Below are 17,800 nucleotides of genomic sequence, written 5' to 3'. Positions count from 1 at the left end.
AAATGGCTATACACTGGCGGGGAGGTTGTAAAGCCATCCAAAAGGTTGAGCTCTTCTACGTTTTATTTCGAGTTATTTTGGAAAATCTGCCTTGGGGCGAGTTGATTACTTTGCTCTGGAACCAGCGTGGTTGTCATTATCATTACCCTTCTCTCGTCATGATCTGATTAATATTGTGGATTTTTCCCCCCTTCTGCTTGCATCTTCCCTTTGACGCACTCTGGAAGAAATGTCAAGAAGAGGAGGTTCGACCCTACTCAGCAAGGCCCCATCTGAATCAGCGGCACCGGAGGAACAGCGTCTTGCACTGCTGGATTCTGGGTATGACATCCTTGCTGCATCGTTGCCGGAACTCTTAAGTCTGTCAACAAAAACATTGGGTGGTAATAACTACAGAACTGAAGTTGGGGTGACAGGGATGGGGTGAAAGAAAACTGTCCTTTCTGGAAATAATTTCAAAGAACCTTTCCCACCACCTGTCAATAAAAGGGGGGGGGAGACACTTATAAAAAGAACTATTTCAGAATCTTTTTTTTTTCTAACTAAAGGAAGAAGGAACAACACACACACAATTAAGTGCAATAAAAGAACCATTAAAAGATAGCAAATGATTTTTTTTCTTTCCTCAGCCTGTTGGCACTTAATATCTTCAGAATGATTTGGCATGATTTTTTTTTTCTTTTCCTACCAATGACACACTCCAGTGGCATGAAGATCTAATTTTCGAAAGGGTAAAATCTGCATGGCACATATACAACAAGCAGCTAGCAAGCCAATCCACAGCCAAACCTGCCGCTGAATCCCTACGGTGAAGATGACAGATGAACCCACGGAAGCTGCCTGGCCCCCCGCCCCCTAGTCTAGACCAGGCCACGAGGAACTCCACGCGCCTCTGCTCTTGTTGATTCACTTTCCCGTTGTCTTTTCTCCTGGACCAAGCATCCTCTGGAAATGGGAGCTGGAATTTGAACAATGATGCTATTGTATAGTTCTTTTATAAATGTAAATATGGAAATAAGAGATTTTGACACATCATTTTCACTTGTCCGTACTGAAATATTTCTCTTGTAAAGGTTCTCTGTAAATTTTTAGTTTAGTGTTTGCTCCCCATCTTTTTGGTTTCTTTCCTCTATTTCTTTCTGTCTCTGTCTCTGTCCTCTCTTGTTAACATTTTGTATAGTGATCCTTGGGTTTGCTTAAAGAAAAGACAGATGTAGCCACAGATGCTGGGAGTTTGGGCACAAAACTGATGCAGTGAAAAAATGAAATGCTTGAATGAAATGAAACGCTGGAAACCAAAAATAAATGAAAAGGTGGGGGACACAAAGAACAAAATACCCATATGAAAAACAAAAAAAAAATGTAAATGCAAATATATGTACCCACAAGTCTCTAAATTTTTTTTGATGTCATTATAAACGTATGTATATAATGTAAGAAAGTAGACACCCTCTCAAATTATCACAAAAGTGCCAAGCTCATGATTTTAGTTTTTGGTTTTGACAGTTTTCTTCCCCTGCCTTGAATGTGAAAGGAGGATAAACTTAAAGCCTTAAATCAAAAAATAATTTTTAAATGTTGAAAACTTGGGGAAAAGATAAGCTTTCTGTTTTATTCATATCTATTATTGTCAATATTTCATTCATGCCTTCCACTTCCTGCCTCAATATATATATGGTAGATCCCCACGGTAAAAGCTGGTAATGGGGACAAAACAGTCATTACCTTCTTGTGAGCATTGTTCAAATAGGCTGTAATACTGTGTGTTGTGTTTCCAACAAACCAAAGTGTGTGGCTGGTCTGTGGAATGTTGCATTGGATTACAATGGGATTCTACCGTGTACAAATTCACCTCCTTCTTTCCCCTCCAGGCAGATTTGCAGGTGTAATCTGGGTTCCCAGGTCTCTCTGAATTTACTTCCCTTTCACTGACTTCCTGCATTTATGGTCAAGATAGCTTCCATTCAAGGGTCAAGCATATCTGCGTTAATAAAGAAATCTGGTCCCGGGTTTGTTTTGAATGAAAAAAACTTGAACATGATCCCTTCAGTGAGCATCCATCCAGAGACGAGTTTTACTGAAAGCCCCCAAGCCCACGTTCTCTAACGTCCTGTCTTTAGAAGCAGGACGTCCAATCGTACCACTCACTTCTTCATGGCAACCCAATTAGCTGCCAGATTGCGCATTAAGTTCTTTTTCAGTGAGAGTCATTAACATCAGTCTCATCACTTTTGCTTTGACTTTGCAAAGGATTATGTCCTAAAAATGTACTGTTTAAACAGTGAGGTTTTTTCTCCTAATTTATAATTGTGGAAGTATCGCAGTCATAGAGCAGAAACCTTAATTTCTTTATGCTACAATAGAACCTGTAACATCTTAATCCTGTTGTTGCTTTCTGAGTCCTAGGTGCTACGCAGGTGTGCAGTTTTTTTCTAGAACTAGCTGTATGTTTATATTGTAATAAGAGGGCTATCTACAAGGTTTATCAGCCTCACTTGGCTTCATAAAACACAGGTTTTATGTGTTACATAAAACACATCTACCTAGCGGCAATGGCTCTTAGAGGAAGCTTGGTGGAAACTCAGATTACTCCACACCTCTTCCTGCCCCTACATCATCTTTGCCTCTCTGTTGCCGGGTCCTGTTCACTCGTGGGCACGTAGCTGCGGCTGAGTCCGCCATATACATTTCACTGCTGTTCCAGAGGCACCTCGGTGACTTAATAGATACAAAACCATGGCAGTACAAACAAGTTAAATCTCTATTGTTAATTTTTGAGCATTTCACAGACAACATTGTAAATGTGCGATGTTATGTTTTAAATCAGACCACAGTGGTCCCCAAATATTATGTACATATGACAAATGTCCATGTAACTTTTTGTTACACTGGCAATTTCATAGGTAACCAAACCTATGCTCCAATGTTAAATTATTGTGTGTATATGTAAAATGCACAAGCTTTAAGCTATGTGTGTATGAATGTGAAAGATAATGCAACCACACCGTTGTGAACAATGGATTATAGTCATTTTCGGTGGTATTAGGTTATGTAGTTTCAAACTCTGCTGTGTTTTCTCTTGCCTGTGCCGTTCCTTTGCTGATTTTTGTGGTGTGGATACACCTCTTTTATTCATTTGAGCTCAAAGCAAGCGTATCAACCGTTTAATGTTACCCGACAAGAGTTAGTGTTAAGTGATGACAGGTTCCCATTTCACCTGCTATAGCCTTTTGCTGCATTTATTAACGACACCTGGATGAGGAGACGTGCGCTGACTTCATTGCTCACCCTGGGATGCTGCATGAGCCCACCGAATTAGAGCTACTCCTACTAGATAAATGAGCAGTACACATAGGTGCATGATCTGAAACATGAATCACAGAGAGCTGTGGAGTTTTACCAAGTGGTATGTGTGTGTTTTTTGTCTTTGTTTTTCTTTTCTTTTTTTTTTTTCCACTATGCAAAGATGGGAAATGCACAAACTTTTCAAAGACTAGTGTCTGAAGAAGTTTCCAAACAGTACTTGAACCCTTTCTTTAAAGTCATCTCATCATATTTGATAACCATTGTTGCTTCCATTGTTAATTTTCATTTTTACATGGTTTCCAGTTTTTTGAGTGCACAACCTGAAGTTTTGTGTGAAGTTAATAAATTCATTCATATCTTGTTGGCTGTCTATGGATGGAGATTCCGTAGTCATTGTATGCATCTTTAGTCAAGTGTATATTAAAACTTCTGTTAACATTGAATGTTGTAGCTTTATCCTTTGATCATTTTTCTTAAACACTTTTTCTGTGTTCTCTTGTATTGTTGATTAAATGGCCATATGCCTGATATCATCAAGAGTTTTAGCACCGGTCTCTCAATCAAAAGCTCACTGAAAGTTTAATCAGTCAATGGAGCAAAATAAAATCTCTGATTCGTGATAAATATATTGCTGATTAGGATTCAGTTTCATTGGATTTATTGGAAGTGCTTTGCTTCTTATAAGTCAGGGGAAGAGACCACCTTAGGATCATACCATTATCATTTTTTTTCCCTTTAGAGTCTCTCTTCTAAGTTTATAGAGGGAATGGCTAGTAATCACAGCCACACTTTGACCTGGTACCATCAGAATCAAGCTAAAAAGAAATAGAAGTATTTGGTTATCTAAGTGGTATTATCAAAAACATCCAAAGGAAGATATTTCCTCACACCTTACATGGGATTAGTCATCACATAATATTCCTTCTTCATGAATGTCTGTCAGTGTCTCCTCTCCATCCCCACTGCCATGCTCTGATTTGGCCTCAGGAGCCACATGTGTGTCACAAGGATCTCCCGTGGATGTATTGCACTAACACAGAGAGATGCTGATCTGACCACATCATTCCTCTCACAGAGTTTGCAGAAGCTCTTCATTTCCTCTAGAGCAAAGTCCAGACTTAATTACGTGACCATAAATGCTGGCTGTCTTTCTGACCTCGCCCTTGTTTATTTTTCTAGCCTTCATCAACTTATCCTCCCACACTCACCTGTTTAGAGTTCGCCTCATAGAGCCTCTTCTACCCAGGTCTGAACTCTTAGGTAAATTTTATGTCCAGTTATCATAATTCATTTGTGTCTGTGTCATTTCATGTGATAAAAGAAATATGGAAACATTTAAAATAACATGAATAGTATACTTTAAATAAGAAAGAATACTAGAGTGTAATTTATATTTGACTTTAAAGGCATTATCTGATTTTTATATGTTTTCCTTTCTCATTCTATTTTTTGAGGTTGACATTGAAATGAGTTCCCCATGCTCCCTTGGTAGCTGACTGAAAGTGACCCAGAAACAAGAAACTTCCTAGAAAATAGAACAGCAGCCCCAGAGTTAAAACTTCAATGTGATTAACTTTGTAGATAGCCCATATGCTCACAATGGAGTTCCTAAGTAACTTTTGAAATTGAATATAGACACCCTTTTGGTTAATGTACCAAAGTTAGGGATTTCTACTCATTAATTTATTCATTCAACAAATATTTATGAAGCCTCCATACCAGGAACTCCTGGCAACTGAAGGAACAAAAGAAAAGCCTTGGCCTAAAACTGCTCACAAATTTAGCAGGGAGAGACATGTGTTTAAAAAAATATTAAAAACTTCCGAGCCCAAGGTGGTAAGTAAACTGTATCATGTAGGAAGTGAAGAGAAGAGAACTGAGGTGGTACAGGAGGGAGAAGGAGGCAGGAAGGCTTCCTGGAAATGAGTGTTGAACTATCTTGAAAGACGACAAGTTCACTAGGCTCATAAAGGGGGAAACACACTCAAGGCACAGGAAGTAGCATGTTTCAAGACCCAGGAAGGAGAGCTCAGATACTTTAGGTAAGTAGTGCTAAGTGACCCTTCTGGCCTGGGTTTCCTTCCATCTGCTAGCCTGCCACCCCCTCCCCCACCCCACCTCCTTACTTCTTTCCTTCCTACCTTTCACAAACTTGACCTATAAACATGCTACGGTACCCTGCCACATCTCAAGGACACAATGACTCTGAGCTCTCAGTCTTTGAGCAAGATGCAACATTTTAATACAATGTGATAAGTGCCCCCAATAGATACAAGGAACTAGGTGCTTCAAAAGAGAGAAGAGAGACTATCCCTGCCCTTGAGATCAAGGGGTGTTGCACAGAGGAGGTGGTGTTTGAGCAAAAGGCTGTGTAGTTGGATCTAAAACCATGATCACCTGTCATTAAGTGTAACCAGGGTTCATTTTGGTTGATGGAAGGAAGTCCACGTCTGGGAGTGGAATAATCTGTAATGCTCAGATCCTATTTTCTGCTCCAGATATCTGGACTTCTTTTGCTTGTGTGAAGATGATGATTATTATAAGGTTCTCCATCAAAACCTTATATGTTTAGATATTTTCCCACTGATGAGCTCATCATGGATCGCTCTTCAGTGTTTGAGGCTATCAGTAATGACAAAAAGGGCTTCTTGACCTGACTTGTAAACCTCTAATATCCCTGGCTAATCTCAGTCTGGAGTAAGGGGGTGGGTAAAGACCATAAATGCTTTTAAAGCATCATTTAGTAAGTCCTTCAGTTAATGGGGGTCAGAATCATTCTCCAAGTGTAGTTTAACTTCCGGTCCACTGAAGTTAGTGTTTATCTATCTTTTATGTCTCCGAGAGAAGTTTACCTCTCTTTTCAAAAACCTATCAGCCCATTCTGGCTTCTTGACTAGAACAAGTTATTGGTCACGTACTTGACTTCTGGAAAAAAAGGAAATGCCATGATCCCTCATTACCTGAAAACAGTTATCCTGCTGGGATCTGCCCATATCCCTTTGCCAGCTGATTGTGTGAGCACACACGCCTGTGCTGGTGTGGCTGCAAAGACTGCACTGGTGACCCCACAGAGTTCACCCATGAGAACATTTATCTGACCATGATGATGACTGAAAGTCAAATTGGCCCAGTAAATTAGTGGTCATACAAAAACAAGGCAAAACAAGACAAAAATCTTCATCCCAAGTGATCCAGAGTGTGTCAAGAGTTCTTCAGATCTCTCTGGAGCTTTAAATAGCTTCCAGCCTCAGGAGGTAAATGAGCTTACAATAGAGCTCCCTGCTTCTTCAGCCCCGGGTCTCAGGGTGAAGACTGAAAACGCTAACTTGTAAATGACATCAGAGGGGCCTCTGCCCTGCAGTCAGAGACACAGGGCTGCCAAGCCCTGGTCACTCCTGGAGATATAGTGAATGGACTGTATGCAGTAAGTTTAAACTGCTTTTTCTACATCAGTGAGATGGCTATGAAGCAAGGGGGACACCACTTAATGTCTTTAGGAGCCAGTTACCCAGATGAGCAGAACAGTGCAGTCTAGGAGGTAAGAGAGAGAAGGAGACTGAGCTGAGCTGGCGAGCACATTCTCTGCCTCTGCTCAGCTCCTGCCAGCGGTCACCATGTGGAAAATTGAGCCCTCCCTTACCCCCCTTTTTTTTACCCCATTTATTTTACCCCATTTATTTCCTAGAGAAGCCATAAGCCCAGATTTGTATCTAAAAATTCCTATTTTTTAAATCATGCATCCAGTTCATATTTTAAAAACGCTGTGTGGATCAAGGCCATGCTAACAGAAGCTGTCTTTGCATGGGATTGAGTCTGCGACCCCTACTAGGTAACTTCTGTGTGAAATAACGTGTTGTCCCCTGCAATCGTCTGATAGCTCCAGCAAGTAGGCACACGTGGTCTGCCCCCATCAGGGTTGCAGGTGCCCTGTGAAGATCACGTGAGCCATCTCACGAGTTGTCACTTATGATGTCGAACTACTGTTGTTTTGTGTGGACGAGAGAGAGCCACTAGAAGCCACAAAGGATCAAAGACAGCCTGCCGGAAGCTACTTCCTTTTGGCTGCGCTTCGTTTGCTAAGCTTATTCAGATGTGCTCATTTGTGGGAGATGAATTCATCCCATGTTGGCAAATAGGCGTTGCCTCAATGCTCGCTAAGGCGGTTTAGTGGCTGCCTGGATGCTAAGCCATGTCTACCATCGGTTAGAAGAGTGCTGTGGTTGATTATGGATGTCTGATACCTGGCAACCGGAAGTACCCGACTACATCTGAACAAATCTTAAAGACAGTTTTTCTTTCAGTCTGACTCTCAAGGCCAATTAGATATAGGAATGAATCAGACAGTCTGGAAAATCCAGATGTTCCTAAGTAATGTTTGTATCCAAGGAAATAAAGAATTCCTGAGCAAAGAAATGCAGAAACTGAAAAATCCAGCAGGAAGGAGCAACTTAATTTTAACTTTTTTCCTGACTAATTATGAAAATCTATATGTTTATTGCAGAAAATTTGAAAAATAAAAAAGAACATTAAAACCATTATAATTTAACCACCAAGATAAACCCTCCATTAATACTTTGTTAATTTCTTGAACCTTTATCTTGTGTTTTTCTGCCATCACAGATCAGCCCACAAAGGTAGGCAGCTAGGGGGTCTGTCTGAGGCTCTGCATTTCCATTTCCCTGCTCCTCTGTGTGCCTGTGTGTATGCGTGTGTGTGTCCATGTGCATGTGTGCCCTAGGTGCTGTGTTCTATGTTGTACTGACTCCAGAAAAGGATGGGACAGTTGGATCATTAGGATGAAGAAGAATTTTCTAGCCTCTTGGCTTTGACACAGCCTGTTTCCTCTGCTGGGAAGACTTTCCCTTCCTCCCACAGCCCCAGTCAAATTCCTGTGCATCCCCAAGTGTCATCTCAAATATTACTTCCTTCATTAAGTTTTTCCTGATTCTTCCACAGTTTTCTAGACTCATACAGAGAATGTGGGAGCTCCAGGTAGTGGTGGAGCTAGAATGAAACTGCATATATTTTAGGCTCCAGAGTCCACACTCCCTCTCCATCACTTTATTGCCCCTCTTATATTCCCACCTTACAGTTGAAAAAATGCAAAGTTGAAGACGTTTAACACCTTCCTTGAGATTGCCATTCTAGTAAGCAACAGGTCCGGAAGATGCTGCCCTACAGGACATTACAGTTTAGTCAAGGAGCTGAGAAATAGGGAAAGAATGACCATTTACACTATGTAAAGGAAATATAGATAAACTATCATGGAAGATCAGCAGTGGAAACCACTACTTCCTGCTTTGGGGGGTAGGAAGGAGATGAACAAAATTCTCTGGATGAGGAAGCATTTGGACTGGTGAGCAATTGGTGAACCAATTGGTTCTGAGCAATTGGTGAACCACGGACATAGGGAGATAGGGAGAAAAGTGTTGCAGCTTGAACTAGGTAGACACACAAGTTCAGCTGAAATAACAAAGACCAAAATACCAGTAACTTAAACAAGACAGCAGTTTTTCTCTCTTGCAGGAGCTAACCAGAGCCATTGTCTTGCTGTGAAATCCTTAACACACAGCTTCTCTCTCATAGAACAAATTGTCCACTCCAGCTCCCATCACTCTGTCTACTTTCCAGGAAGCAAGAGGAAAGGAGGAGACTTGGAGGGCCTGTCAGTTCCTCTGGATTCTAACCTGGCAGTTGCATATAACTCTTTGTATCACAGGCACCGGGTAGAATTTAGATACACCTAGTTGCAAAGGAGACTAGAAATTTAACAGGGGCGGGGACATATTATTACTAAAGAAAAAGTTTTGAAATGGGCACTGAGAGACAGCTGTCAGCCTGCCACTGATGATTTTACAGAAAAGCTCCCATGGGGAATTGAGGGTGTGGATTGGGATTCCTGGGTGGGTGTGTGATGCACTGCTCAGATCCTCTTTCAGAAATAAAGGGATTATATAAAAGGTTTCTTCCTCTCTCTGTTGGAGGCGCTGCTGGGAGATGAGCACCAGCTGTTGGCCCTTTTGGAGAGTGCCTCTAATGAGGAAAACTGCCCTCCTAAGAGTAGGCTACAGCCAATGAGGATCAGTGTGGGGTTCTCAAGGCCCAGCCCTCTCACCCCAACTCAGGACCAGACTGGCTCCAAAAACTCCATCTGTGTTGGGTGTGCGTGGAAGCTGGTCATGCTCTGCTTCATTCTACTGCCTTCCCTCCCCTTCACAGCTGTAGAAAATCACTCCCTAATAAACATTCTGTCCACCAATCTCTGCCTCAGAGTCTGCATCCCAGGGAAACCCATCAGGCAGCTTGGTTTGATCAGAGCATTGGGTGTGTAAAGGTGAAAGCAGGAGGTGGGAAGTGACCTGCAGCTCTGGGTAAAGCTGTAGAGATCTTGAACTGTTCAGTGTGTGGACCTGATTCTGCATGAAAGTTGTTCAAGGATCGGAGGAAGGGAAGCCGTCTGGCAGCAGTACTTACGGTGGACTAGCAGGAGGTGGGCAAACCAGTTAGGATACCAGGGCCATACCGCAGATCCAGAATAATGAAGAACTGAAAGAGGGCTCCGGCAATGCAGAAAGGAGTGGAAGGGACAGATCACACAGGCAGAGTCAACAGAACTGGGCAGCTGGTGGTGGAAAGCCAGAGAGAGAGAAGAGTAAGCAATAAAGGAATGATGCCTGGTGAGTGGGGTGATGGGGATAATCTGGGAGAGATCCTGATTTAGGGAGCAAAGATGTCTTCCGTTTTGGATCTGTTGGACTTGAGAGGCTTGAAGGAAATCTAGGTGAAGATGTCCAGCAGGCTATTGAATGAGGATATAAAATTCCTTAGAAGAGTTCAGATGGAAAGATTCACTTGAGAACCATCTATAGATGTAATTATTTAAGTTATAAAATTAGAGGCAGTTTCTCAAGGAGGTGTCATAGAAAGGGAAAAGAAGAGAGTGGGGAAGAGAAAGGGCTGAAGAGATTGGGAGAAAATACAGAGTATATTCAGCAGAGGAAGAAGTTTGCTTTCATGAGACTGGCACTATGTGCCAGAAGATTACTGACAGCAGAGCTGAATTCTGTTGGTCACAGGAACAGAATTTAGCAAGAAAAGGTGAATCTGCTCTTCCTGCTGTAGCCAGGATGCTTCCAAATAATACGAAATCAGTAATCGCCTTCCATAAAGGGCCACATGCAGCTCAACTACCAAAAAAACCGGGAGCTTCACAGGAGCATCCACAAAATCTGAAAAATATTTGAGGAAAATTGGGATGCCTACATTTGAAGAAACTTGACAATATCGCCGTGTAGCAAAAGGACGAATTTTTTAAAAAAGTCTTACTTCCATTAACATAACCATAATTACACTATTTTGGTCTGAAACTGAAATTATAAGCATTTGGCATTCCAGGAACAAGAGATGAGAATGACTTATTAGAAATCAAGTATGGATTTACCAGCAGAGTAGTTCTTTATTAATAACATCATGGTAGCTGTCCACCAAAAATATTACTCCTGGGCCACTATGGCATACGTGCAAACCATTGGCATCAGGTGGAACACAAGAAGGTTGGTAATTGTTCTTGGGTCTCAAAATTTACATTTTCAGTGCTGCACAAAGAGATAAGATGCTCAAGATATTTTAACAGGCATTTGGTATTTGTGAAAAGTGAATTGAACATAAGAAAAAAGGGAGCCAATCCAAGTAGAAAGTCTTAGTTACAGGTAATCAAAATGGCTCTGTATGTAACTGGTTCTCACAAAGTTGTAGAACCTCTCCTTTCTTGGTGATGTATTGCCTGGAGCCACATTTCATTAGCTATGGTTAGAAATGAAGATATACATTTTTCTTTATTAAAGTTAAAAAAAAAAAGACCTCTGAGAAAGCCTTGCACTCAAATATTTATATGACACCAGACACTCAGATGAAAGAAGGAAAATGTAGTCAATTAAGTCCACTTATGCTTTGTTCTCAGGATATATACCAAGCGGGTAGCTGCCCATATGAAGTAAAAAGCCTTTGAATGAATTACAGATGAATGTTCGTGGACAAAACTCTTTGACTATCAAAGTTTGTACAATTTCCAGTTAGATACCCAGAAAAGCAAACAATTCATCTATCCACAAATCACATATCACTTATATTAGCAGACTGTTACAAATATTTTTTGTCATAAATCATCCCTGTGTTTGGTTGACTTTCCTGCAATAATCTGATAGTTAGCTAAATAAGTTTGCAATTAGTTTGGTTAAAAAGCTTTGTATATATTTACTTTTATTAGAGTGAAAGAGAAAGATAAATTTTGAATTCCTTGCACAAGAAAAATGATTGATATCTAAAACTGGACTTCTTGCACAAAAAAAGTGATCAACAGCTAAAAATAATGTAGATATCTTGCCTTTGAAACAAGAGATTTTTGTCCATCATGGAGACATTAAACCCTGAAAGCATCCCTTACAGAGTCATCCCACTCCCTCATGACTCCAGCCCCCTAGAATTTATGAGGTTCTGAGAATGTGGTCACCTTCCTAGTCAATGTGAGAAAAGCTGTCCTCTAGAATGTGTTAAATGGGGCTAACCCTTGTTCTGGGAACCATTTTAGAGCAAGGGAGAAGTGTGGTGTCAGAAAAATGGCTCTGGACAGAGTAAAGTTGAGCTGTGGGGACTTAGAAATGAGGTGGTTCATATTTGTAAATAGGACTTTTCCAAAATGGTCAGAGAGACAGAATTCAGCTCTATTAGCAGGTGAATATGGCTTTAACTTAATTTTGTTTGCTGTTTTGATTTCCTCCCCTGTTCTACAGTGTGTCTGAAACATTTATCACTGGGGGAGGTAAGGAAGAGGTTCAACAGTCGCTACAGCCAGCAGCACACCAGGGCGTTCCCAGAACTGCTGGGCAGCCAGTGGCAGGTCTAGTGCAGACACTCCTGGCGTGTGGGTTGTTGCCTGACATTTTCTGGTCTTGAAGCGGATCGATGCGATGGTTGTATAATGGGTCTTCTGGACCTTTCTCTCACTTATGCCGGTTGTCTAGTGAGGAACAGCTGTTGAACAGGAAACTCAAGACAAGCTTTGGTGGGTATCAAGTAAGAATGTCATGTTTGAAGCAGAGGGGTCAATTTTCTGATAGCAACTCTTGATCAGGCTTACAAATTGAAAAAGAAATCATGAAATTTATATATGAGAATTTGTAAACTTTTCACTAAGATGTAATCAGTGCCTTTGCTGATGTCACACGTTTGTTGGAGTCTGGGTATTTTCTGCATGATTATTAATTCAAACGGATATATGAACGGATGCTCCAAAGATATATGTTACATTTGAAATTTTATCTAAATATGGGTTCCCAGGATAAGATGGATATCCATATACATACATACAAACATATATATATGTGTATATATATTTGAATATGTAACATGCTTTTCTAAATCTGTGACTATAAAAATTATGTATAAATTTACATTCCCTTAGGATATAACCCTCAGATATGTCAGAAGCATGGGGCTGTTAAAAGAAATTTACTTCTCTTCAGGAGATGATGCTGGTCATTACAGGAGGAGTGGGTCACCTCAGTTTCTGAAGGATTTTAAGGAAGGAGTTGGGGGAGGGTTAATAAGGAGCCTGATTGCAGAGTGGCTGAATGGTGAAATGGCGTGTGCTGTCCACAAATTTGGGGAGGTTTCAGTGGTTTCAGATATGTGTGCCCAATGGCACTTGAATTTGGTTGCTACAAGTCAATTTTACAAGCATAAGAGGCTGCAATTTTTTTCCAATGAGTACTGATGCAGTCTCAAAGCTTGCATAGATTGAAGATTGTAAAAAGTTAGAGGACTGATGTCATGTGTGCTTTAAAGCAATGCTTTTTTCTTAATCTCTATTACAATACATGATTTTATTGCCTGCATTTCACTTTTGCTCTTTTAAATTATCTTTTTTATTTAATTGTTCACCTAAATATTGTTAGTCTTTCCCAGTAGCATGTAAGTTCCATAGAGCAATGACTTTGCTTATCTTGTTCAATGATATATCCCCCATGCTCATAACTGTACATGGCACAGTCGTGTGTGTGTGTGTGTGTGTGTATGTTGTGTGTATAATACTGGACAAATGAATTGCTTTGGTTTGGGCATATGTGTCAGTATATTTCAGTGCCTTGTTCTTTGCCTGTCTTCATCTCTTGTGTTTTTCATTAGCTTGTCAATTCATCAGTGGTTTAAAACATATCTTGAAAATCTCCCAGTGCACCCAGTAGCAGATATGCTTTGAAATAGCAAGAATTCCATTATTTCAACAATCTCCTTTCTGCTCAGGAAGATGCTGTGGATGGACCCTCCTAGCTCACTGTCCTGAACTCACTCCAGAGAAGGAGCCCAGGGCTGAGACTGGTGGTCAAATAGAACAGTGACTATTGTCATTCCCAGAGGGACTGGAGTTCAGGGCAGAGTGTGGTATATTTGTGGTTTTCCTCCTTGTTTTATTAGCATCGGTGCTCTAGTAGAAATCACCCTAAATAACCAAGAAATTCTACTATTTTTGGTAAGTGAATTTTTGCATCTTTGTTTTATATGAGAAATGAAGAATATTGGCTTAAATTCTTTTCTAAAAGAACTTCCATATATGGCATGGACTTTTACCTTTTTTACTTGAAATTTAAATAAACAAAATGGAATTAATCATAATCCTTGTTTGTTGATGTACCCACTGGACTTTTGTACACATGTACTTATTCCTTTACTCATCTACTTATTTAAAATCTTATAAAAATATGAATCTGCTACTCAGTGTGATAATTAGAACATTGACAGTAACTTCTGTTATTGTCTGTGTGAAACTTTTACATCTTACCCGTTGGACTCCTCTCTCCTAATGTAGTTACTACCTTGATACTTGTAATAATAATTTCATTGCCATTTGAAAACATACATAGGTATATATTTTTACATATTCCTAATGAATGTATTGTTTGGTTTTAGTTATTTTAACTTTATAAGAAGTGTATTGATTTGACACATTGTAACATTTCTTCAATTAAAAAAAAGAAAAAAGGGTATTGACATTTTGTGTATGATCTTTGGGACTTATGTTTTTCCTCTCAATAGCATGTTGATAAAACCATACATGGTGTTCTAACTAGTGGTACTTCATTTTAACTGTTGTGAAGTAGTCTATACAAGATACAGGAACATGATGCATGAAAAATGGTGTGCGAGAGGATGGCCATGTCCCAGGTCTTGGAGTAGTCCCTGGGATGCACCCTATCAAGTGAGAGTGCTTGGCTTCCTGCAAGAAAGAATTCAAGAGTGAGCCATACTAGAGTGAAGGTAGATTTATTCAGAGAGATTCATACTCCATAGACACAGTGTAGGCCATCTCAGAAGGTCAGAGAGGCTACAAGGCCTGGGGGTGGTTAAAGCAAAAGTAGATACACAGGCCATAGACAGAAGGCGGGCCTTCTCAAAAGGCAAGAGAAAAGGCCATGAGGTGCGGGGTGGTTAGTTTTTCTGGGCTTGGTACCTTCATATTCTAACAAGTGGGATGATTATTCCAACTACTTTGGGGAGGAAGCTGGGATTCCTAGAAATTGGGCCATTATCCACTTTTTTGACCTTACAGAGTCAGCCTTGAAACTGTCCTGGCATGTGTGGAGTACCATTTAGCATGCTATTGTGTTTCAATGAGCATATATTGAAGCTCAAGGTCTACTGGGAGTTGAGTCTTCCACCATCTTGGTGCTAGTTACTGTGTCATTCTTTTAATAGTTACACTCTGCCTCCTACCCTCCTGTCTCAAACGTACTACAATGTATTTATTTATTCCCTACTTTTAAGGCACTTTAGTTGTTTCTGGCTATTTTCTACATGAATATTGTCTCTATGAGCATTCTTGTACGTATTAGTGTACAAGAATTTCTCTGTTTATACTGAGGGATGTAATTGCCTACTCATAGGGTATATCAGTGTTTAACTCCTTTCCACAGTGATTGTACCACTTCTAATTCTCAAGTTCAATAATTTGGTAAACTCTAGGATTTTTTAACATTTATTCAATTAATAGATTATTGCCACAAATCATAGAATAATAAATTGGTAAAGCAGAAGAGAATTTTGAGATAATTCAATTGGACCTATTTGATTTACAGAGAATGTTGATACGTAAGAGAAATGAAATGATTTCTCAGAGTCCTAGAAACAATAGACTCTCAAATACATCTCCAAGTACTTTATGCAACCATCACTGTATTCTCACCAGCATTTTCTATTTCTCAAATATGCAATGTTTAGTAACTAATATTAAAACTTCCATTTTTAAGATAAAGAAGTTAAGACCTAAGAAAATAAACAGAGGTTGGGTTATCCCAATTTAGGGTTAAAGCTGAATTTATTCCACGCAGAATTTTCCAACAGCCCACATTGCCTCATGGGTTTGTCTTTGCTGATTGCTTCCCCAAAAGGCATTCTTAACAACCCAGACAAAATACTTTACTGTCTGCCACTGGAGCACTTTCTCCTAGACTTACTTGTATCTATGAATGACCACGTGACCTAGTTGTAGTACATAAATCTAAGCCTTAGCCCACTGATTAAGGTTATAGAAATGCTTTTACTTTCTTGGTTAAAAATTAACAAGATATGGCTGGGCTGAAACAACCATTCTACCTACTTCCTGCCTTGAGTGTGGATGTGATGTCTGGAGCTGTGGCAACTAACCTGTGAGTCCGAGGGTAGTTTAAGGGAATCAGATAAACATAGGCCTGATATTCTTGGGCCACTCAACTAACGTCATAACCATATGCCTCCAGATTTCTTATTAGGTAAGTAAAATACAAAAATGATCTCAAACTAGATTTAGAATGTTTCTCTTTTTTACCAATGATGGAAAGTTAAAATCTTGTCATTGAATGAGAAATGTCTTTTCCTCAGGGAAAATGATTTCATATTTTCATAACTAGCATCAACTTTTAGATTATAGTCCTTTAATCAAAAACCCCATTTCAGGGGATGGGGTTTAAAAAAATAAAAAACAAAAACAAAAACAAAAACACAGTATTTCCATTCAACAAAAGCATGATAAAAAAATAATTGGGCATTGGATAAAGGAAAGAAAAACCTAAATTGGCTGATGGACTTTTTGATTCCTTTTTCCAGACATGAAAAAGAAATTTTATCAATGCAAAGTTGACACTCACTACTCCAGTCTTAGGTTCAAAATAAGACTATTCTCATAAATAAATTCACCCAACATTAAGAAGAGTTCCAGATTTGCAGATAATAACTACTATATATAAAATAGATAAACAACAAGGTTCTACTGTATAGCACAGGGAACTATATTCAGTATCTTGTAGTAACCTTAAAATGAAAAAGAATATGAAAAGGAATATATGTATGTATATGTATGACTAAAACATTATGTTATACACCAGAAATTGATGTAACATTGTAAACTGACTATATTTCAATAAAAAAAAAGAAAGAAGAAAAAAAAGTTATTATATGTGTGTTGGGCTGGGCTCTAAAGCTGAGAGTAGTCAGACATGATACCCACTCTGAATGAGCTCACTGCTGGTTGGGGTGGGAGGGGGAAAGTAAAGAGAGACAGGTAAGTATGTATAACAAATAGGATGTAGTAACATATAAGAGGAGTATAAACAAGCTTGTGATGAAATCAAGACCAAAGCAGAGCTAACTCCCTTCGACACACATGAGTCAAGAAAAAGGTCCTCATCCCAGGAGCCCTGCTCATACTGTAAGATGCTTTATGCCTTCAACATAGGGTCCTTGTCCTTATTTGTCTTTTCATGGATGTTTTCTTTTTGGAAAAAGTCCTTAATTGTCACTGGACCTCTGGCTTTCTGAGATGTGAATCACTTTTCTCTTTCTATTATGTTGAAGTAAAGATTTTATATTGTTTTTTGCTACACCATAATCGAAGAAAACTTACTGTTGCTAAAAGCTTAGACCTTGTCATTGTTGCCTTTGTATGGAAAACAAATCAGTTGTAGTGTGGTCTCCTTTGGAAATGAGTAGCCCACGTGACGGGACAATTCTGAAAAGCCGATACTTACAGTGGTCACTCAAACCGCTGGGATTATTGCAGAGAGATAAACTCAACACGTGATGCAGCCACAAGAATCCTTATGGGCTTTGCAATCTACTGGAAAGAATGGGCAAAAGATGGATGTACCTTGAGGAGTACTCTAGAAAGAAACCACCGCTACACCTATTATCATAACTACAGTATCTTCACTAGTGTAAGTAGGAAAAACATGAATGAACTCTTCCTGAATCCCCAAGTAACTTTCCTCTTCTGCATGTTTCAGAATCAATGTCCAATATCATCTGACTACTTTACTGCAACTTGTCCTTGTGAATTTGTTGATACTTAAAGACTGACTCATCCAATTACCCCAATGGGCATTCCAGGAAATTGTCCTTGTTTATTGCCATCTTCAAATGATGGAAAAGCAGAAAAGAATGAGAGAAAGTAATTATTTTTACTATCTGA

General features: G+C 39.6%; 1 protein-coding gene across 5 annotated transcripts in view; it reads left to right on the top strand.

Annotated features, from left to right (window-relative positions):
- ADAM23 (ADAM metallopeptidase domain 23) overlaps positions 1–3,749 on the top strand; it is a 157,094-nt gene extending 153,345 nt beyond the window's left edge. For 2 of the 5 annotated variants that reach the window (XM_031451929.2, XM_031451928.2), the window contains 2 exons: positions 228–321; positions 705–3,749. In XM_031451929.2, the coding sequence (XP_031307789.2) occupies positions 228–321; positions 705–720 (110 nt within the window). In that variant the 3' untranslated portion in view covers positions 721–3,749. Of the gene's footprint in view, positions 1–227 lie in introns of all 5 variants that reach the window. The other 3 variants (XR_004136804.2, XM_010985461.3, XM_064485055.1) reach the window with 3 other exon arrangements.
- Positions 3,750–17,800: the final 14,051 nt, after the last annotated feature.

The sequence above is a fragment of the Camelus dromedarius genome, chromosome 4 (genome assembly GCF_036321535.1).
Source record: "Camelus dromedarius isolate mCamDro1 chromosome 4, mCamDro1.pat, whole genome shotgun sequence".
NCBI lineage: Eukaryota > Metazoa > Chordata > Mammalia > Artiodactyla > Camelidae > Camelus > Camelus dromedarius.
This window is presented reverse-complemented; position numbering and strand designations above follow the sequence as displayed.